General features: G+C 41.8%; 1 protein-coding gene across 3 annotated transcripts in view; it reads right to left on the minus strand.

Moving 5' to 3' along the window:
• atxn10 (ataxin 10) overlaps nucleotides 1-22,938 on the minus strand; it is a 31,030-nt gene extending 8,092 nt beyond the window's left edge. The window contains exons 1-13 of one of the 3 annotated variants that reach the window (XM_030354016.1): nucleotides 22,736-22,938; nucleotides 22,198-22,429; nucleotides 15,724-15,909; nucleotides 15,243-15,337; nucleotides 14,772-14,868; nucleotides 9,346-9,510; nucleotides 9,092-9,172; nucleotides 7,839-7,995; nucleotides 7,265-7,373; nucleotides 6,085-6,178; nucleotides 5,874-5,961; nucleotides 5,522-5,686; nucleotides 4,772-5,401 (exon numbers count right to left, since the gene is read on the minus strand). In XM_030354016.1, coding sequence (XP_030209876.1) covers nucleotides 5,192-5,401; nucleotides 5,522-5,686; nucleotides 5,874-5,961; nucleotides 6,085-6,178; nucleotides 7,265-7,373; nucleotides 7,839-7,995; nucleotides 9,092-9,172; nucleotides 9,346-9,510; nucleotides 14,772-14,868; nucleotides 15,243-15,337; nucleotides 15,724-15,909; nucleotides 22,198-22,328 — 1,578 coding nt within the window. In that variant the 5' untranslated portion in view covers nucleotides 22,329-22,429; nucleotides 22,736-22,938 and the 3' untranslated portion in view covers nucleotides 4,772-5,191. Of the gene's footprint in view, nucleotides 1-4,771; nucleotides 5,402-5,521; nucleotides 5,687-5,873; nucleotides 5,962-6,084; nucleotides 6,179-7,264; nucleotides 7,374-7,838; nucleotides 7,996-9,091; nucleotides 9,173-9,345; nucleotides 9,511-14,771; nucleotides 14,869-15,242; nucleotides 15,367-15,723; nucleotides 15,910-22,197; nucleotides 22,430-22,735 lie in introns of those variants that run through there. The other 2 variants (XM_030354018.1, XM_030354017.1) reach the window with 2 other exon arrangements.
• Nucleotides 22,939-23,586: the final 648 nt, after the last annotated feature.

The following is a 23,586-nucleotide window of genomic DNA, read 5'->3' on the forward strand; positions in this document are numbered from 1 at the left end:
TATTTTGACTTTAGGATGAAAGCTGCTTTCTAAGGTGCTAGCTATGTTTACATTACTTTACGACCAGCCACGGTTGAGATGCACACTGAACAGTCACAAAATATCTATACTGTGAAGGCTAGTAAATGTTGCTTGCTTCTTTCTGCCCCGAGTTTGCACAGTGCAACAGTGATGACGTAGCTGAGAAATTGAAATGTATTGAAGACCGGCAAATATATATAAATGAAGGCTTGTAATGTGAACGCTATAATATGAAGGCTTTCTCATAACTATCCTCCTGTTAGTGAAATTGTTCTTGTCTTGTTTCCATCAGTAATATTTATTTTAATTCATTGTTTTCTATCTCATGCAGGATCTTGAAAACATGCAGGAAGCGAGCAAGTGGCTAAAACAGATGAAGGAACAGAACCTCTTCAAAAGGTTTAGTCCAGGTGCCGTGCTTCCTTGGCATGGGAGACAGCGAGGCTGTACAATCCCTAGAGAATTACATCGAATATGGTGACACCTTAATTGCTAAAGAAAAGCATGAAGTTATGGATCCTTTTCTATTCATGTTTGAGCATTATGAGGACATGCAATTGTTTTTTTGGAAAACTTTTTTTTGGAAAATAATACTACAATTAAAGTCCATTGTGGATTGTTTTTACCGAAATGTATTCAATACAATTCTTTGAATAATTATCTGCCGTCTATTCGTTCAAAGGTATAAAGGGATAAAGTAGGCTAAACTTAAGCAGGTTCCCTATGTTAAACTTCTATATGCATTAGGCTACATGTCATTGTAAAATTGTAATAGGCTTCTTTTCTTAAATGCATATGACTCAGGGATGTCAGTTTCACGTAAGCCAGTAAGGCTATGATTAAGCTAATTAAGAGCATATTTTTAAATGAGTGGGTCGGGTGCATTATTTTCATATAAGGACTAATATCTGAGGTCCGAGTTGCTGTCATTTATGTTCCCGTGCTCCACTGCTACATACAGATCACTTCCGCAATTTAGAAAAGTACTAGTCACGCCTCCTACTTCCGCGATTTAGAAAAGTACAAGACACGCCTCCCACAAGTTACGCCTACTACAAGTCACGCCTCCGTCTTGCAGGACGCAGACCGATACTATTGGCTCAAGCGGGAGAAATTTGTGGGGCACAATCCCTTTCCCCTCCATGTCGTGGTGCATGTAATTCAGGGAGCCAAAGCCAAAGTTCCTTTCCCATAATTCCTTCACAACCATGGCTGAGATAACCCCCACTACGAGTCTCATTGTGGAAATACCAGAGACGAGAGTCTGACGTGTTATGCGCCATAAAACCAACAGCAGAACGGTTATCCAAATGACAAAGAAGTGTACAACACTTGCGTTACAGTCCAGGAGCTCTATTTCTAAATTATATCATATAATACATAGATATCTATATCATATAATACATATTTCCACGGCCAAAAGCTGCGTGCGCCTCCAGACGATATTATGAATCAGAAACAACTGCGTCGGGTTCTCCGACGTCTCTGGTTCTTCCACGTCCACATCAATCTGAAGTAGGCTGAAACACGACATGGAGGAGAAAGGGATTGTTGACCGCGGTTGTCTCCCGCCGGAGCCTCGCTGCTGAGGCACCACCACCTCCTGCAGCGGGCAGCGCAGAGGCGATGGTCCCTCGGAAGCGGGAAGCGGGGCTCAAGCGGGAGACATTCGCAGGCAAAAATCCCTTTCTCCTCCATGTCGTGGTTCATGAACTTCAGGGAGTCAAAGCCAAAGTTCCTTTCCCCCAATTCCTTCTCAACCATGGTTGAGATAACCCCCACTACGAGTCTATTTGTGGAAATACCAGAGACGAGAGTCTGACGTGTTATGCGCCATAACCCCAACAGCAGAACGGTTATCCAAAAGCAAAGAAGTGTACAACACTTGCGTTACAGTGTGTAATCTCACACACACACACACACACACACACACAGAGACAGCTCATTGGCGGGCCAAATTCTCTGGGATGGCAAGGCAGAGAAAGGGGAGGTGGCATCTCCCCGTTATGACGACATACAGGGAAAATTCCAAAACGGCGCGTCTGAGCTTTGATCTTTCAAAGTCGGAGCAGAATGCCTAGTGCTCGTTTTACACCCAACAAAATTTCGAGCTACTGGGGGAGCATAGGTAGGCTAGGGGAACTCATATTAGGCCCAATCCCATTTCTAGCCCTTACCCCTTCCCCTTACCCCTCCCCCTTACCCCTTACCCCTTCCCCTTGCCCCTCAATACAGAGGGGTAAAACGTTCCCCTAGGAAATGGGACGCCCCTCCATTACGTGGCTTCATCGTCGCTGACTGCGGACAGCTGACTGCTATGTCAACAGAGGCCACGAGTAGGCATGTTTCAGATCAAGCATACCTTGCGTTGCCTCACAGACGTGTCTTGTCGTGAATAATTTGTTGATAGGCTACAAAAATCCATGTCTTACATGCACAAACACATTATGGTCACTGGAATGTGATTTGATCTTCATTCTAACTGACCACTATATCAAAGCACAACAGTACAAGAACATATTGCATTTGGTTTCTTTATTAAAAGTAGACAATTACCGATGGAAACACGTAAAATGTGCCGGTGGAAGAGCATGAAGATCCTAAATAATGTTAAAACGTTAATTCATATTAGTTACGATCAGTGGGTGTTCAGAAGGAAATACAGTTGAGTTCCACGCGCACAGACCCCTCTCAAAGGCGGCAATTGAGTCGCATTAATTATTCATTCAAGAAAGACACCGGAGGCGACGAATGTACCACCGACGCATACGTCTGCTGACGAATCAAATGATGGTACGTATAACTTCTTTATTTTTTCATTGTATGAAATAGGCCTATAAGTTAACCAGCCGGCTCAGCTGGAAATGTAGGCTAGCTCTCGTATGTGTTACTGTTTGTATACGATCTGTTTTTTAACCATGTAGGCCTATGTGTTAATTTATTTTTGTCAGTGCCGGGTGAGTTAGGAAATGTTATCATCAAGTGGTTTTAAATAGTGATGTAATGGTTTGCGTCGAGGCATCGGGGCGTGTGTCAAGTAGGTGTCGGCTCCTCCCCAGCGAAGCTCCGTATCGAGTAGGATTCACAGGCGAAATTACGTTGTGCTGTCCCGCGATATGAAAATCTTAGACAAATGATTTATGAATTCTCAAATGATTTGATCGAACCACTTTGGTGGTTCATCTGGCTGAGAGGCTTTGACATTTCATGACGCATCATCTCGACCCCAGTTTGAACATCAGTCTTTTTGTTTCTCCAGGATGATCGTCCACCTATGTACTGCAGGGTGGATGCGACTGTGCCCATCCTGCGGATATGGCGCGATGAGGGGGCTGAACTGTGGCAAGACTTTCGCCTGTCCAGACGTGCCATGAACAGCCTGCAGAGGCTCCTGGACAGGGGGCAAGATCATGGTTGGGGGAATCAATTTGAAATCCTGATCTACGTCTATTGGCTTGCCCATGGACTGTCATACCGGGTGGTATCCAGTGTGTTCAGTGTACCAAAGGCAACTGTGCACAGAGTAATACACCGGGTGGCACAAAGTATATGGAACAATTTGAACAGGGTGATCTCCTTCCCACAGGCCTATGAGGAGCTGAAAGCAGTAGGGCAAGGGTTTGCCGATCTATCAGGGACCCCTGCTTTTGTAAATGTTGTCGGGGCGATAGATGGAACCCATATTCGGATCAAGCCACCACAACGACATCGATTAGACTATCTAAATTATAATAATTTCTATTCAATTAACATGCAGGCCATATGTGATGCAAAGGGGACATTTTTGGACATTTTTGTGGGCTACCCAGGGTCTGTCCATGACACAAGGGTAATGAAAACAGTCCCTTTTATTTGACTGCCAGGTATCCACCGCCAGGTTACATGCTCTTGGGTGATGGTGGGTACCCCTGCCTCCAGACGCCCGTATGTCTGTTGACTCCCTACAAAGAGCCGGTGATTGGGCGGGTGCAGCAGCGCTTTAATTACCGCCAATCCAAGGCGCGTTCTGTAATAGAGCGGGCCTTCGGGATGATGAAGACAAGGTGGAGGTCAACCCTTTTCCGGGCGCTCGAAGTCAAGCCTACCTTTGCCCCCCAGGTCATTGCTTCCTGTGCCTTCTTGCACAATGTGTGCTTAAACAATGGAGACACACTGGATCCTGATGCAGACATTGCCAGGGATGACCTTGACCCCCATCCCCCTCAAGAACAAATGGGACTAAATGAAACACCAGGATTTGCTATCCGAGACTCACTGGCTGCTTAAGTCTCATATGAATTTTAAATGTTATCACTTGTAAATAGTTTTTTCTACAGTTACCTGTTGGTTTTTATTACGCTTACTTATCACTTGTAAATAGTTTTTCTTGTTGGTTTTTATTACGCTTAATATTATCACTTGTAAATAGTTTTTCTTGTTGGTTTTTATTACGCTTACTTATCACTTGTAAATAGTTTTTCTTGTTGGTTTTTATTACGTTTACTTATCACTTGTAAATAGTTTTTCTTGTTGGTCTTTATTACGCTTACTTATCACTTGTAAATAGTTTTTCTTGTTGGTTTTTATATGCTTACTTATCACTTGTAAATAGTTTTTCTACAGTTACCTGTTGGTTTATGTTCCCTTACAAGTTTATCCTGATGATTATGTTCATACTGTGTTATTTATTTGTTGATTGATAGTTGTTTTAAAACTCATTGATAAATGTTTTAAAACTATCTGCTTCTTGTAGCATTTATCACACATAGAAAAAACTTTTGTAAACAAGAACATTTAATTGTTCAACAAGTAACTTTAAAATTAGAAATATATATAACAATAATAAATAGGAATAATAAATAGCATACATCTATAAATAGCAATAAATATATACAATAACAACAATAATAAATAGGAATAATAAATTAATAAATAGAAATATATATAACAATAATAAATAGGAATAATAAATAGCATAAATTAATAAATAGCAATAAATATAAATATATATAACAATAATAAATAGGAATAATAAATCAATAAATAGCAATAAATAGAAACATAACAATAATAAATAGGAATAATAAATATCATAAAATAATAAATAGCAATAAATAGAAATATATACAACAATAATAAATAGGAATAATAAATAGCATACAAAAAACATAGGAACAACAAAAATCAATAATTATAATTTGTTGACCATCCTCTCAAAGAGATCAAGAAAGCGATCTGTCTTGGCCTCACTCTCTTCATGGCGCCTCTGCTCCTGAAGTGCCTCCTCAGCCAGGAGTTCTGCAACTGTTTTGGACCTCCTTCGCATGATTGATGTGGTCGGCGGGTGTACTGGGGTGCTGGCTGCTGTCGGGGGTGCTTGGTTGCAGGGCTCCACTATCTCCTAAAGAAACAATGCAAGTCAGTTGTTAGAAGTCCTTTTCTTTAGAAATGTTCAGCTAATATCTCATGAAACATGATTGAATAGCAGTTAGTGAAATTCATGAAACCACATCACCCTCACCATGAGGATAACCATGGGGTCTTCTTGAATCGAGGACACAAGGACTGATGGGTCGATTGCTGGCCGGGCACCAAGAACCTCATGCATTAAATCGTAATACTGCCACGTCGCCACAGTCACCTCCCCACTTTCCGTCCCCGACCCAGTTTTGGGAGTCCTCAAATCCTGAAAGAACAAACAGACACACACACACACACACACACACACACACACACACACACACACACACACACACACACACACACACACACACACAAAAGCAAATACTCAATTACAACAAAAACAATGGTCTCGTTTGGTTGATACATTCATTAGGCAATTGGTAATTGTTTATTTCAAACTAGACACATACCTTGTACTTCTTTTTGAGGTTTTCCCACTTCTTAGAAGCCTGTTGCCTTGTAACTTTTCCCTCCATCCCCATTTCTTCCAGAAAAAGCCTACATCACAGCCAACGTACAGTATAACGACACAGACATTCAGTGGGCTATTGAGCTCAACACAGAAATACCAAAGTAGAAAACAGACGCAAGAATGAAAAGATTGAACAACGTAAGACTCACTCCCACTGTTTTCGGGCGATCATTTTTGACTTGAGAAACTCATTGTCCCTGGTCGACCGGAAATTAATGAGGTGTCTGGTCTCCTGTGGTGTCCCTGAGGTAAAGGTGGAAAGGAAATCTTCAGTTTGACAGGCGAGCGACGTAGCCTAGCTGGCAGCTTTACCGATATCAAAGCAGTGCGCCGGTATAATCAACCAAGGAATAGTAGTAGTAAGCAAATCCACTGCACACAAATTTGACTTGAAACCTTAACATGTCATGTCAAGGGTTATCGGATATCTATCTCAACAAATAGCGATAACGGAACACATTAGCATCGGCTTCTAGTGATTCAAAACAAACTTGACTAGTGAATCAAAACAAACTTGACTAGTGATTCAAAACTAACTTCACAATTAAAAAACGCTCGAAAATAGTTTTATTACACCTGTCTGCCGTAATTAAAGTGCTGAAAATACTTACATTTGTGCATTTCCTTTGTTTGAGCCATCGCTGCTGTTGATAATGATGCTGTTGATGATGATGGTGATTTCGCTTGGCCACTAGAGCGCGCCAAAATCTTGTATGTATAGTTCAACGGTTATTTACCGTTATGTCATGTTTTATATCGAGCTCAGAGATCGCATTTTCTGTGTATGACTTCGAGCTGAATATACAGTCAACTTTACATCATGAGTCCGAATGATAACAACTAGTAAAAATGCATTTTCGGCCGGATTTTCCTCGAAGCCCTCCCTTTGAAGTGTGGTCCTTGGATAGCTTCGTTTCAAGCTACGTTTTCGCTTCATTTCAAGGGCTACGTAGCCTTTTGTCTTCGCCCTACCCCTTAACCAAAATGAGAATTGGGACACCCTTACCCCTTCAAACCAAGGGGGAGGGGTAAGGGGGAGGGGTAAGGGGTAGAAATGGGACGCACCCTTAATGTTAGAAACCTCAGAAAGTGATATTTTCATGCCATGGGATCTTTAAATGTTACACATAATACATTTAAGGGGCTCCCATAGTGCTGATGTCTTTGGGATCATGAGAACAACTGTCAATCTTGCTGATTCCAACACTGGACGTAAGGTGTTCGTCAGAAAGGTATTCAAATAATGTTCTGAGGTCGGAAGCCCCAATATTTTTCATAATCCTAACATTAACAGGAGCGCAACCGCACCCTGGGTCGCAGTGAGCTTACCAACAGTGGCCTGCAGCAGGCCGGCGTGGTCTTGCAGAAACATGAACTGCTCGAGGTCAGAGGTCATCTCACACAGCACATCCAGCAAGCTGATGACTGTCAGCGCCTCCTAAAGGTCAAACGGGGAACTACACATCACTATGATGTCTAAACACAACACATCTTTATAAGACACACAGGGATCTATACCTCCCTCCGATATCCCTACAGGACACACAGGGATCTTCGCCTCACTATGATGTGCCTACAGGATACACAGGGATCTACAACAGACTTTGATGTCCCTATTGGACCTAGCTGCCTGTTGCTGCGTTTCCACCAAAAGTTAGAAAGTTTGTAGCGAAGTACGGCAGTTTGCGGTGATGGGGATTGGTTGCACATACTTTAATACATCCATGTTTTGGGGATGTCAGTTTCCCTGTCAGATAACTAAAAGTAGGCTATCACTTTTTCAGCACATATAACAGAAACATACACACACGAGGGGGAAGGGGGTACCTTATGGTCTAATGTGGACTGTGAATGTGAGTCAGCTCTGCACCAAATAAGTGTCATCGTGTGGTGGTGGTCATACCTCGTCTCCGTCAGCAGACCCTGAGGCAAGCGCCAGGACAGCTCTGCAGCCTGTCTGGAAAGAAGAGGCCAGGTGGGCCGCCACGCCCCCTGGGATCCCACTGTCCCCACCACCCCCTTCCCCCAGCTGGGCCGCCAGCAACTCCAACAGGGTCATCCTATATTACATTAATGTATATACAGTTTACATCAAATTATGTGTTTTGCCCGCCAGACGTATCACATTAGAAAATTCTAATTGGGCGAGGTCCGGCGGGCACATTGCAATGGTCAGGACTGACGCAAAGGGTAAATTATGTCCTGCAGAGGCGACTTCAATCTTTGTCCAAGCTTTGCGTGAACTCATATACTTGACTGCTGCACCTCTCTTATTCCCTTGGGGACACACAGACTCTGAATTAGTTGAAATCTAGTCCCTTTACCAAACCGCGATTTTTTATTGTGCGTGATTGCCCGATTACGTAAATGAGCAAACGCGTATTCCCCCCCCGCCAAGACTCCACGTCCTAGCCCCCCCCCCCCCCCCCCCCCCCCCCCCCCACCGCCAGGGGGGCACCACATATTGCTACCTGGTCTGTGGGAAACACTGTGGTCCTTTGCTGCATGTCTTCCCCTCTATCTCCCATACCTTCCCGTCTATCTCACTCTATCATAAAAAAATATATATATATATTTCAGTTGACTACCTCGACCGCATGAGCTGCAGCACAAAGATAACAGCAAAAGAGATTAAATAAACTATGATATATCTGAGTGGGGACAACAATCTTCCTTTGGTACTTTTCGTAGTTTCATATTTCCATACATCGATTGAAACAACACATTGTAATTCAGATGCTCATGATCACTAAAATGTCATTACCGTAGTCGTATGAAAAACGAAGGATAAAAATATAGTACTGTGCAGTTGTGATTATCCATTATTATCATCCATGACAGCGAAGTGGTTTCAGTCTGAACATTTCTATCCCGATTGAGATGACCCTTTGACCTTGTGTTGCCTGTGTCCCAGGGTAAAATTACATATCAATATATCGCATTTCATATCATCATATAACTAACACAAATTACATTTTGTAGTTACTCCAATTGTGATTGTACGCTTTGGTTGTTCTCAGCCTCAATTGTCAATAACTTGGATAAAAAAACGAATCTAAAAGGACTTAATGTAAATGTTTATGATAACAGTGTAATGTAATTTGAGAAAAAGGAATTAGCCAAGTTAAATTCAGACTGAACTAGGTGTAGAATCACCTCTCCAGGTGAGAAATCCCAGAGTACATGCTGACCACCAAAGCTGAGGACTTGAGGAAGTGTTGGGTGGCGATGAGAACCCTGCAAACACACACTCCTGGTCAATCAATGACGCAAACCTGGTCAATCATTAATACAACGCGCGCACACACACACACACACACGTACACGCACACACACACACACACACACACACACACACACACACACACACACACACACACACACACACACACACACACACACACACGTACGTCCAGTCGAGGTCGGGGTGAGTTCGGCAGAGCTCCATGACACGGAGGGCTAGAGGGATATTGTCGGGCTTGGCCAACTCCTCCACCTTTTCTTCATCCAGACAGGTGTGCAGCACCATGGAGGCATAGCTCACCACCTTCTCATCCTTTCCACTCAGCAGATCTCTGCTCCCACACAAAAGGAGAACATCTTGGTATCATTATGAACCACTTAGAGTACAACAAGTACAACCAATTGGACACTCCTTGAACCCATTAAAACAATGTATAACCAAATATAACCAGAACAACTCTTTACCAGTTAACCATTAATTACTTCTAAGAATCATTCGGAACATCTTACTAGCCAGTGTTATGACCATCCATAGAACAAATTAGAACCAATTACAATAAATAGACCAAAACTGAACTAATTAAAACCAATTTATTCTAGAACAGATGCTTCGATATCACGAGAGACTGCTTATAACATTGACTGGAGATAAGGTCAGTGGACAAAAGTTTAGTGTTAGGGTTACATATAGTTTTGAAGGGTCTACAGCAGGGATGGGCAACTGGCGGCCCGCGGGCCGCATCCTCACTCAGTGCGGCCCGCATCCTCACTCAGTCAGGCCCGCACATAATAAAAAATAAATAAATAATAATAATAATAATAATAATAATAATAATAATTGATCGAGTTACAGAAAACTCGGTCAAGAAAGATGAGAAGAATTCATAAAATTCGAAGGCAAACCCATGCGTCTAGTTTGCTTAGAAGCGATATCAGTCATTAAAGATATCCACTTAAGTCGCCACTACAACTACTACAACTGCTTGTTGGGTTTGAGTTCATTGAGTTGTTGCACTTAATGTTGGGCCACTGTTTTTCAGTTTTTTGACTTCATTGAATGATGATGTATGTGAGCCCTTTGCACTGATAAAAATACTGACCATTCATATGGCTGTTTGAGCATGGAAAACATGAAATGAATGTATGTGTTGGTTCAATTAACATACCGTACATAGGTTATGATTCTGGATGATTTTTTAGGTAGTGGGCATCCCCAAAATGCACCAGAATACAGGAAATCATATCTACCAAATTCAAAATTGTGTAGCTTCTCTCAGCACACGTTTAGTTGAAGTGTGCAGTCATGTGGCCCTCCGATGGTTATGATGAAAAATGTGGCCCTCTTTATCATGAAAGTTGCCCATCCCTGGTCTACAGCATTGGTTCTCAAAGTACGGCCCATGGGCCAATGGCGGCCCGCGTAATCATTCCTGGCGGCCCGCAATGACATACATAATTATGTAAGTTATAAAAAAGAAATAAATATATATATTTTTTTATTATTATATCAATATTAATTTAAACAAAAATAAATAAATATAAAGAGAAAAGTCGACTCTCTCTAGCTTTCAATTAAATCCTTTTACATTTGTTAGCTTTAATCCGACTGTACATTTGAAAGGCTGAACCTCAGGTCCACCGTGCAATGTTTTTTTTTTCCTTTGGCGGCCCTCAGTCAAATTTTGGGTTCCTAAATTGGCCCGCAGTTGTCAAAACTTTGAGAACCCCTGGTCTACAGACAGTGTTTTGTCATTACATTGTAAAGTTTCGAACAAACCTTTATCAAAACTGTTGCACTTGCTTTAGAGATGCATCTACAGGATGAAACTTTTAACTCCTTATATATATTAGGGCTGCAACTAACGTTTATTTTAATAATAGATTAATCTGTCGATTATTTTTTCGATTAATCAATGAATCGGATTAAAAAAAAAGAAACATTTGGAGTTGCCGCATCTTCATTCAAAAACTGAACATTACTTCAAATTCACAGTGCAGACTGAAGTGTAAAAACACCAGGTTATTGCTCCAACGTCCCGAAACTATTAAAAGTAATATTAAATAATAAAAAATTAAAAAAACATAACTGGGATAACACAAAAAAAACATACAATGTATGATATACTTTAATATGTATTTAAGGGATGTCCATGGTTAACCGGTCAAACCTATTGATACAATTTTCGAGACTCCTTGAAATAGAACTTGTAATATTGCTTTAATTGCTGATAAGATGATGATAGTCCAAGATAGGACATTAAACAGGTCATAATTCTATCTTTACTATCTATTTTATATTACTGGGAAAAGAAGTTTTCACCAAAATCTCAATTATTGTAATTTTTTTTTCTGCTGCATTTGAACGCATCAATCATATTACTGAGCCGACCTGAACGAATCACATTTGACACTGTTTGTGGCCATTGCTTATTTTTTTTTTTTAAGCTAACTAGCTCTATATCCTGCCGATTTTAACATGGATTTAAAAACTGCATTACTATTTTTAACTGACGGGACTTTCTACACCGTCCGGTTGTGTGATTACTACCGCTGCTTTGAATGACTGTTGATGCACGCGGTGCCGACTCCGAGCCCGTCTGCTCAACGTCTGCAGCAGCAGCAGCTGACAGAGTTTTCGGTTGGACTAGACTGATACTGAGTTGAAGGAGTTTTTTTAACCCAAAGACAGTGAAGGTACAACACTTTTATGTAGGCCTACAGTCCAGTTTTAAGATATGACCAAAATACAAGCTGTGGTCGCTCACACTAACTGTACGTCCACACCAGGAGCGACCAAAGCGTCGCTCACAAAGTTTCGCTGCGAATTTTTCTGTTCGCTTTGGTTGCTCAAGTCGCTCATGACGTACAATTCAATTATGCAGACGCATTTAAAGGAGCCATATGCGTTTAGTAGGCCCTACAGACAGCCATATCAAATAGTGAACTCTCCCATACACCTTGGCCATATTGCCGAGACGGTTTTGCTTGTTCGATAAAGTGCTTCGACAACAAGTAGGACAGTGATTCCCCCCAATACAAAAAAATTCCTAAAATGTAGGCTAATTACAACCGAGAACAAAAAACCCTGCGTGCTGTAGTAGTTAAAATATGTTTCACTGATCTGGTTCTGCAAATCATGATCTGCACTCATTCGTCGCATTCAAAACAAATAGACATTCGCGCACATGGCTAATTTGCATACGCGCACAGGGCTGGTTGGCTCCGCAAGGCAAATAATGGGAACATATCGATCTATCTAGGCTTTTCTGTCTATCTATCTATCAACGCGTGTCTAGTTTTAATGTGATGTATTGTGTGTATGTCCAGTCAGACTTGTTCTGTGATGTATTGTGTGTATGTCCAGTCAGACTTGTTCTGTGGTCTTGTAGGCTACTGTCCTGTGTGGGCCGAACCACCTAAATGGATTCCCGACGATTTGTGTCGTTTGGTATTAATAAAGACTTGACTAGGCTTTCTATCTATCTAGACTAGATATATCCCTTGTCATTTATCCCTCGTCTTGTCGATTAGTTTGTTTATGTGACGATTTCAAAACTTTTTTGGTTTTGTTTAAAGCATGCTACACGCGATTGGTTGGTTAGATTGGTGGCATGGAGAGCAAATTAAAATGATTCCCGCTTAAATACGAACGTTCTAGATGTCGCCTATAAATACTCCCGCTTATCATCACTTGATATCCAAACCACTACGGCGTTTCGATCTCTGAACTGAAAAGGGGTGGGTTCGTACAACACCGGGTGCCCAGTTACAGCCGCGATTAATACTTCAGCCGACATTTTGTTCAGTGAGTGAATAAAGGTAGGTAGGAACCAAAGTGCCTGCCGATGTTCCCTGGGATCCACGCAAGCGAAGAGCGTCTACATTCCGATTGGCTGTCAGTGTTTGGCCGCTGAAGCGAATAATAGTCATTTGCATAAAGTTAAAAGGTTTTCAACTTCTTTTTGACGCTCTGGTCGCTCAACTTTGGCCGCTGGTAGCGTTGGTCGCTTTGGTCGCTCTTGCCCATAGAAAGTGAATGACTTCCGGCGATTTGGTCGCTCAATTCGCTTCTGGTGTGGACGGACAGTAAAGCTCGCTGTTGGCGTGCATGAACCATGAACCAACCTGTCGGCGGCTGGCTGTAAACAGTGCTGCGCCTATGAGTAACTTATTAATCGCGCGACACAACGAATCGACGAACAAATTCGTTATATATATATATATATATATATATATATATATATATATATATATATATATATATATATATATATATATATTAGGGATGTTAAACGACTCGTTTTCTGTGAGTCGACGTGTAGGAGGCATAAATCGAAAAATCGATCGATTTCTTCTCTTTTTTTCGGCCCGCGGCTGCAGCAGTTGCAGAGCTCAAAGGATCTGCGCATTCCTTTAAGACAGCGGCCCAGTTGGCCCACCCGTCCTATTTCAAAGTTTGCTATCAGGAGCACACCAATAATGCATTTTTTTTATGAAGTTAAGTTGATATAAAAATGATGATAAACAAAATATCAAAGAGCAGGATTGTGAACCTGTAAATTCCCAATAGGCAAAATGTGTCGGCGTTGTTTTAATTAGGAACGGCAGTTGATGATGCGCGCCTCCTCTTTGCAACGAAATTGTTTAAGTCGGACATAAAACCATTTAATTTAACAGAGGCTACACCCACTAAAACAGATATTTTCGTTTTTAAATAAATATTTGTAAACGAAAATTCACGTACGACTCAGTCGTCAAAGCTGTCCAGTGGTGATAGCAACTTTGTCAGCTGAGGACAGGATCTCGCGGAGGGAGGCTGCTTCGCGGTACATTTTCTCCAGCCTCACAGTCATCGTTTGGCGACATGGCACTGTGTAGGTTGGCTCGAGAAATGAAATCAGATTGCGTAACCCAGTCCCCTCTACTACGCTCATGGGCAGCATATCTCCGGCTATCATCTTAGCTAGCAACCCGCTGATTCTTTCAGCCCGGCGGCTATCACAGGATCTCACCGTAAAGTTTGCGATGCTGCCTTGCTGGCTGGAAGGCTTGGGATGCCTCCTTGCCAGGTGATTCAACATCACGGTTGTGGACGAATGGTACGCAAAATGAGGCATAATTTACACTGAACTGTTCTGTCATCAATCTTCATGAAACTATCCCACACCGGACTTTTAAGTGAAGATGCCATTGTCATGAAAGGACAAAGGAAGAGATCGCTCTTGGGAGACGTAGCGGTGTAGCAGAACAGAAGTGACCGTTAGAAAAACAACACAGCTACATCTCCCATTTGAAAAAAAAGAGAAGGATTTATTGTATTTTGATCATTTGTAATTGGTTATTTTGCAGAAATGGGTAAAAAAGTAAAAAAAAAAAAAACGATTAATCGATTTCTATTTTTAGAGTCGTTTAGAGCACGAGTCGAGAATCGACCGTTGAGTCGACACATTCTTCACATCCCTAATATATATATATATTCAAAATCACTTAGTTAATTATAATATCTTAGCTAGGAAAATACAAAATCATCCCTGAATGAAAGCAGAAATTAAATACGCATCACATGCAAAAGTGTTTCTACGCTGAGACTCACAGCATCAGGTGTGGGAGGCTGAGCGTCCAGAGGCTGTCCTTACAGAGCTGGTTCCCAACGGCCATGTTCCCCAGGAACTGGAGCCCACAACGCAGGGCTGGCAGACAGACACACCAGGACGTTATTAAACAATACATGACAGCATGTTGAACCATACATGATAGATCATTTTTCACAGAAACATACGATACAATAGAATATGTTGTGTTTTATTGTTGTTTTTGTATTGAGTCTATTTTTATACATTGTACTATGGATCTTCATGTGTCCTGAATAAAATCATATATATATATATATAATACCAATATAAGAAGACTGTTAATAATACAAATATGAGTTAGTAGTATTGTCTTATTAATCTGCTGGCACTGACTTAGTATTAGCTAAGTGATATTTATTAGCTTATATTTAGCTTGGGATTGGCCTCGGAAATTTGCTTGCAAGTGAGGAAAGGACAGACTAAAGACTTACGGTCCAGCGCAACTGCACTACGGTCCCCGCACTGCAGATATAGACGCTGCAGCAAACTGATTACCTTCAGCGACTCATCGATGAAGCTCAGATCGCTGAACAAAAACAGACATGATGTGGAATTCTGCGGCAATTAATTGAAGGCCTTTTTTCTGCCACCAGGTCGAGGTTGAAACCATTTACAAATCAATCCAGATATGATTCCAAAGTGGAAATGTCAGCCCAACTTTACGATAGTAGACAGATAAAACTCAAGCCTGCCAGTTGCCGACCAGGTCGTACATCTGGATAAACACTCTATAGAACTAGTGGATACATCACCACTCAAAATATTACTAACACCTATCACATCTAATGGAACACTTTTTTTTTCAATGTCGCCTTTCTTTTGAGGATGCAGATTTTAATGTTTTTTACTGAGTAACGCCTAAAGATAATTTGCTGTTTGAAACGTCCCTCATAATTGCTCAGTGGGTAATACCTGAGCAGTGCCTGGTTCCGGGGGCTCTGGACGCATGCGTTCCTCTGTGCCCTGAAGCACTCAGCCATCAACTGAAGGTTCAGTTCATCCCCCTCCTCCTCGCCTTCTCCAGAGGCCTCTAGCTCCTCTCTGAGACGGGACAGAAGGCTCCAGAGAGAGCAGAATACATCCTTCTCCACCTCCTCCCTAATCAGAGAACACAATGTCAGAGATGATGTGGAACAATGTGTAAAGAGACTAAGAAAAGTTTGATTGGTTATAATAAGCCTTAGAAAAGGACCCATAAAGGATACAGTATGGGTGAACAATAAATTGTAACCGCCCCTCCAAGCTGAAACTTCTGTAAGGTGTATAATTTGTCAAAATGACTTTCTTGTACAGTGTGCGCAAATATTAAACAATAGCAATATAGCACCATTACCTTATGGAATCAATGCACGTTGTGTCCCTACAGAGTATGTGAAACAGTCAATTACAAGTACTTCACAAAATGAGCAACCTCAGCGCTACTACTTTTGTTTATGGGAGTGGCAGGACAGGCTCAGATAAACAAACCAGTACGCCCAGTAAAATAAGTTTATACATAAGCAGATCTTCAGCATATTTTCAAAAGCGGGCCCAAGAAGCAATAAAAAAATAAAAAATAATCACCTTAAAACATTACCGAATTGTTGACCGTGGTGATTTTGCCAAGAGTATGATAATACGGGTCTCTCGAAAAGTCGGACACATCCGCAGACATTTCGGAGATATTCCTGAAGACATTTCACAGGCCTGGACAATAAAATGTCTTTGCGTGCCAACGACGGAAGTGTCTCCGTAGTGTAGCTGAATAATCATTGTTAATAATCATTTTAGGGTGTAATTGTTACTGATTTCAGCCCGGAAACATACGATAATGCCAGAATAATGGCAGCCAACTGTTTCGAAAATTCTAACTATGGATTTACAAATCATGGACGAAATAACATGATTAAAGATTATAGCAAAAATGATTTAAATTATTTATTTTACTGATTTCAATGGATAATAACTCATAATCTCTGTCACATGGCAACTCCTAGGCAGTGAAAAAAACGTAAAATGCTTTTTATATTATTCATTTTGGCCGATTAATATTTATCTTGACAACAGTCAGTGTGTTTGCGGTTTGTCACACAGTCAGCTAGAGTCAGATAAACAATGTATTTCCTAAGTTTTTAAATCTATAATTACTGCATAATAAGATTTTGCTGCTACCTCGATTGCACGCAAAGCCGTTTTATTGTCCAGGCCTGGGAAATGTTTACGAAATGTCTATGGATGTGTCTTGATGTATCCCAATGGAGTGGCGAAGTCACGCCCCTTCCGGTAGGGCTCATGGGACCTATGAGATCGAAAAATATGAATGGGTGTCAATGGAGAGAAAATAATTATTTTCTGGTCCCAGTCTTTATATGCCCTGGATTACACATATGTTGTTTGTGGATTTAAATGATAATTTTTCATGCAAAGAAAACTAAAACATTTCGTGAAGAAGTTTGATAATTTTAGGTTTTATGTGAGGCCGCTTTGTGAACTACAGCTCTTCGCTGCTCTCGACGCATATGATATACGTCACCACACCCACACATGGAACTCGGCACAGAGATGGCACATAACTAAAACTCTCCACATGCCCCGACTTATAGTGGTTTTCACCTCTTTCTATGCTTTTATCCTCGCCTTGAAAAAAAGTGGTGAAGTGGAGCAGAGAGATCGCCATCTCTGTGCCGAGTTCCAAGCGCGGGTGTGGTGACGTATATCATATGCGTCGAGAGCAGCGAAGAGCTGTAGTTCACAAAGCGGCCTCACATAAAACCTAAGATTATCAAACTTCTTCACGAAACTTTTTAGTTTTCTTTGCATGAAAAATTATCATTTAAATCCACAAACAACATATGTGTAATCCAGGGCATATAAAGACTGGGACCAGAAAATAATTATTTTCTCTCCATTGACTCCCATTCATATTTTTCGATCTCATAGGTCCCATGAGCCCTACCGGAAGGGGCGTGACTTCGCCACTCCATTTGAGTAATAGATCGTTCAGATCACGCTCAGATGATTCTACTTCCGTTCGGACACTGGGGCCAGATGACGTTGTACCCGTCTGTAGGCAGCGACTTTGCTCAGTTTTAAACGTTGTACTGGTAAACCAGCTTAAGATAAGGACAAGTGTAGCGTTTCCTACAGCGGCAATATACAATGTGCTTCTCATATATAAAAGCAAAAGGATAGTAGTTGATAGTTTACAAGGAAATAAAGGCTTGCAAACTTGAAACAGTTTACTTCTGACTGCTTTTTGACTAGCGAGTAAAAGAAAAAGGTTTCCGCTATGAAGGCAAAAAGTTACATGTTTTGCCTTTGATTTTTTACATACAAAGCATATTGCCAGAAATTATGTAGTAAGCGGACCAATCATAATCATAGCCCTTGCGGCTGCGTCGCCTCGACGCAAGGTTACGATTTTTGGGAGGCGCACATCAGGCCATTACGGGGGAGGCAAAGAGGGGCCACAAGGAGGTAATGGGTTTGTAAAGGCTAGATTCCACTGGAGGCGTAAGCGCCGCGGGACGGCTGCGCCGCGGTCACGCTGCTGATCGCTTCCACTATAATCAATGAGACCATTTCCACCGGACGCGCCGCGGAACGTTTCAGCAGCGTCCCAGGAGCGGCGTGCCGCGCCGCGGCGCTATCTTTCCGTCCAATTCTATTTTTGCCGCGAGCCGCTGCTAAACCGCGTCAATTTCGACAGAGCAGGTCGAGCCGGGCAGGAAGTGAAAAGTAAAAGCCATAGAGCATCCGGTCAATTTTCAAAATAAAACACAATACTCAGCTCATGTAACTTCACATCAACATTATTACGTCATGACCGGTGGCACCAGGTCAGCAGTCAATCAATCAAAGGGTCTCAGAGGGTCCGCAACATGGACGACGAGAGACTCATTGTCGAAGTTCAGCAACATGGAGTCATTTATGTACCAAATCATCCTTTTCATAAGGAAAATGTCAGAAAGGACAAAGCGTGGCATTTACAATAGTTTTGGGAGTGGAAGGTGAGTAGCCTACATTAGGTTTAGGATTATCGCGTGATCGCGTGATCTCGCGTGAATACGGCTGGCTCGCAAGGCAGCGCTGCGCTGCCGTTACGCGCCCGGTAGGAATGGACGCAGGGCAGAGGACGCAGCCGTTCCGCGGCGCGTACGCGTCCGGTGGGATCCCGGTGTCACGCGTCAACGGAACCATAAAGAACCCTTAAGCGTTAAGGCCTCCACACACCGGCGCCGCAGCGCAGCGTCGCGTATTTTACGCGCGTCAAAAGCACGCCCCTAGCACCAACAGGAGGCGGCGCGACGGCCGCGCTGCAGTATAAAATCAGGAAGTCACCTGTCAATCAACCGCAGCAAAGACACGAAACGCAATGGGTGAGTAGCCTATTGTAGCCTAGTTTATTTATTTTCCATCTTTTTGGCTGAATAATTGGAAAAATGTATAATCTGCGCAGTGAAAGTATGTTTTCAAGCATCAGATCAACTTAGTTTGTAGGGCACTTAATCGTTTTATTTACTGTCATTTCTTATTTATTTTATATTTTGCAATTATTCATCTACTGCATCAACAATCTCAATAACTGCAGGACCTTCTATTAAGCCTTTTTAGTATATAGCGCAGTCACCTTTTAAGGCCAATTGTTATTGTGTGTATTTATTGTATTGAGCTCCTGGATGGCTTTATTGATCCCCATTGGGACCAATACAGTATCTATCTATCTATCCATCTATATAGCCTTAACATAGCCACACATTTACATGTATGCAGCCAGTAGTTATCCATTTTAATTGAGCAAGCTCTTTTACATTTTATTGAGTTTTTTTTATTTCAACAGAACAAATAACTGTTGCCAGACAGAGGGGGGCTGCCCTTCTTCTCCTGCAAGGAGCAAGGAGAAGACAAAGGGTTTGGGTGCACCCCATCAATGAACGGAGACAAGAACAGGGGGTATGCCACAATCTGGTCCAGGAGCTCCGTGCAGATCCTGAGAGGCACGCCAATATTTCAATTCGCTACTAAGTGTGCAATGGCAGAACCATATGGTGCAGCCTATATGATGACCTATAATCTAGTTATTATCCCTCTCTGGTATATTTGCATATATATACTTTTTTTTTTATCCCTCGGGATAAAAAAAGTGATGGTATTGCTGTGCTGGATTCAGTAGCCAGTGTATTTTATTTGAGTGCTCGAGACACTTAATGTTATTTTTCCTTAAATCCAGAGAGACAGTTAATACATGATCTGATACCAGAGAGACAGTTAATACATGACAATGCATTTTTGAGCTTTGCCTGTGTTTTCTTTTACTTATCTATTTTATTGTATGAGAATGTTTCTATGTGAAGCACTTTGAGTCTGCTTCATGTATTAAAAGTGCTATATGAATGAAGTTGCCTTGCCTTAAATAAAAAAATATATATTACAAGTTATCTGGTTTCTACCTACATGGTGTGATTATATGTGACTTGATTTCGTCTATTTCCCATTATGGTTAATGGTTTGGGTACTTACTCCACCATTGTTGATTTCTCACCTGAAGATCCAATCTCCAGAGCTATGGCTCGCCAGGCAATGACCTTTTTGGAGTTGTCTTTGTAATGACGGGTACTTTGGTCATATAATTCGACGTATTTTTCCACCTCGACGACCAGTCTCTCATCGTCCATTCTCGTAATTGTTTATCGCAAACGAAAGAGGGCGACATCCAGTGGTGAGGGGTAGATATGGAGGTGCCTACGGGACCCGGGATGTACAAACCAGCTTTTACAAAGCGCTTTTTCAGGGGCGGCGACGCTCGGGAATAGAACATTGTCTCGAAGAGTAGTTGGGCGGAACGCTGCCGCGCGGCTAGTCGGCGCCGGTGTGTGCTAGTACACCCGGAATAATGGGGGCAGACTTTTTGACGCGACGCTGCGGCGCCGGTGTGTGGAGGCCTTTAGCGTAATCACTGAAGATGCATCTCGTTATTACCAAGAAACATGAACGGAACATGCGTGTTCCAGATGCCTCGGACACCAGCCTTCCGAGTTGCAAGTGGGGAAATCTCAAGGCTTCCATGCGGCATTTCACGAAGGAACACCCCCTTTCGGTTGGTTCCCCTCGGAATGAGATGACGCTCTCAACAAAAATGTTTGCGCCAGTAAAGCGATTTATTTTCTTTGTAGGCTACGTTGGTCATTTGAATGTTGATTTGAAAGGCTCTGACACACAAGGTCACCAATTTATGCATTGCACGGTCTTGCTGTGCGTGCAATACAATGTAAAGTTGTGTTTTTTGTTTTCGAGCTGGTTTGCCAAAGAGGCTTATATAGCTAACATTAAACAACGACTAGCCAATGACATCACACAATCACAAAGACAAACAGGAAAGCTATAAGCGCTACGAGACAGGAAATCACGTCACAAGTGCAACTCGGAAGGCTAGTGTCCGAGGCATCGGGAACACACCATAAAGGCGAGTTCACGGTTCTGGTGATAACGAGACGGCTCCCCAGTAATGACGCTCACGTTTACGAGTGTTCCCGACAGCTACCGTTCATGTGCACTGCGTTGGGAATCTAAAAGTTCTTCACAGCAGGGCTTTTTTGTCCGATAAAAAAAGTCAGAACTTAACAGAACTTAGGATCAGTTCCAAGTTCGAACTCCTTTATTTCCTTGTAGCCAATCACCTACTATCCTTTTGCTTTTATTCATGAGAAGCTCATTGTATTGCCACTGTATGGAAGGCTACACTTGCCCTTATCTAGAGCTGGTTTACCAGTGCACAACGTTTTAAACTAAGCAAAGTCGATGCCAACAGAGGGTTACAACGTCAATCAATAGTAAAGTATGTGATATCATGGTTGATTATTTTATATTGAGTCAAACGTCCACGCTCCGCCATGTACATGCGCGTCACTAGTAAACCATGTCACCAACTGGGCAACTCTGTTATCAAAACCTGGCCCCAGTTAACCCTAACCCTAACCAAATGTTTTCCCCATAATTTCCAGCGATTTGAACGGACCATAAGACCCTAATAATACCAGGGATAATACGGAATGGTAACGGTACCAGTGACGGGGTATAATAGTTATTTGATAATATTCTGCTTTATTGTGTGCATCTTAGCATGAATTGATATTCTCTTCTAGTAATGAACCTTCATGAAAACCTGAAAAGGCGCAGTGCATTTTTAAGGTAAGAACACATTTGAAATAAATTACTAATATATCTACATCTAAGAATTAATTTAATAAAAAACATACAATTCAATACCATCTATGAAACAGTCAAATTAACTGGCCACATAAAAATGGCAACAGCCAATATCATTACAAGACACAAGTCAGAATGACTAATGATAAAGGCCGTTAAAAGAAGACATATCCTAGTAGGCCTAGTAAAACAAAATCAAACCTGTATTCCTGTCTCCGCAGCATAGATGTAAATGATTTCAAGACATTTAAATGGTTAGGGCACAACTTTTCATTTAATAGTCCGGAGAAGAAAGAAGAAATGTCCATAGCGCTGTCTGTGGGGGCTGCCATGTTGGTAGCTGGTGTGGGCGGGGCTTCGGGGCGCGTGCAGGCTTCCGGTGCGTTACGTTAGAGCGGCGAAGTTCCGCCCCTTCCGGTGAAGCCCATAGGAACTATGAGATCGAAATATATGAATGGGTTTCAATGGAGAGAAAGTAATTATTTTCTGGTCCCAGACTTTATGTGCCCTGGATTACACATATGTTGTTTGTGGATTTAAAAGATCATTTTTAATGTCAAGAGTTTGACCGTTTATTGCGCAATTGTTCTGTTAAATGCTGTAGAGGAAACACAATGGGAAAGACTACATGTCTCGTATGTGCCGTCACGCTCCCTGCGACTGGCGTGGGCAAGATCGACTATCTCCCCATCGGCATAACTGAAACTCTCCACATGCCCTGACTTATAATGGTTTTCACCTCTTTCGATGCTGTTATCCTCCCCTTGGAAAGAAGCGGTGAAGTGGAGCAGAGAGATCGCCATGGCCGTTTCTCAATTCCAAGTACGCGAACAACAGACTTGGGGACTTGGAAGTTCGTACTTGGCAAGTCCGGACTTCAAGTAAACACTTCCGAGGACGGGAGTACGCACCTGCTAAAACAACAGCAGCGGACTCGATGACGTCAACAGCTCAGCTCGTCTGTTAACTGTACTACGGCCTCATGTAGGCATATAACTACTGAACAATATAAACAAATTATATAAAACAAAACACCAGCTTCTTTTGTTTTAAAATAGTAGGCTGTATTAATATTTTTAATGAATATAAATGAAAAGTTATGCGTATTCACACAGAAAGGCAGCTGTACATATAAACAATCAGTGGCTTGAAAAAGATTGTATGAGATAGCCGTTTCTCAATTTTCCTATATAGCCTATTATTATATTATTGGAGAGTAGGCTATTGATATAATTACGAACGAGGGAGAACAGAATAGAAACACACACACACACACACACACACACACACACACACACACACACACACACACACACACACACACACACACACACACACACACACACACGATCAGATGGATCCGACCGGGATTTCCGTTGCGATGGGTTTCCTCCATCAGCGACTTATACAATATAAACAAATAATATATTAAAAAAAAACTCTTTCATTTTAAAATAATAGTGTATCAATATGTTGAATAGGTCTCCATCTTTGTTATACTTTTAAAATGTTTCTATAGCCTGTTTTATAGCTTACACACTGATATTTTAAAACAGGAATGCGAAATGCATCCTGGGATATTTAACGGTC

This window comes from Gadus morhua, chromosome 4, assembly GCF_902167405.1.
Source record: "Gadus morhua chromosome 4, gadMor3.0, whole genome shotgun sequence".
Taxonomy (NCBI): Eukaryota; Metazoa; Chordata; class Actinopteri; order Gadiformes; family Gadidae; genus Gadus; species Gadus morhua.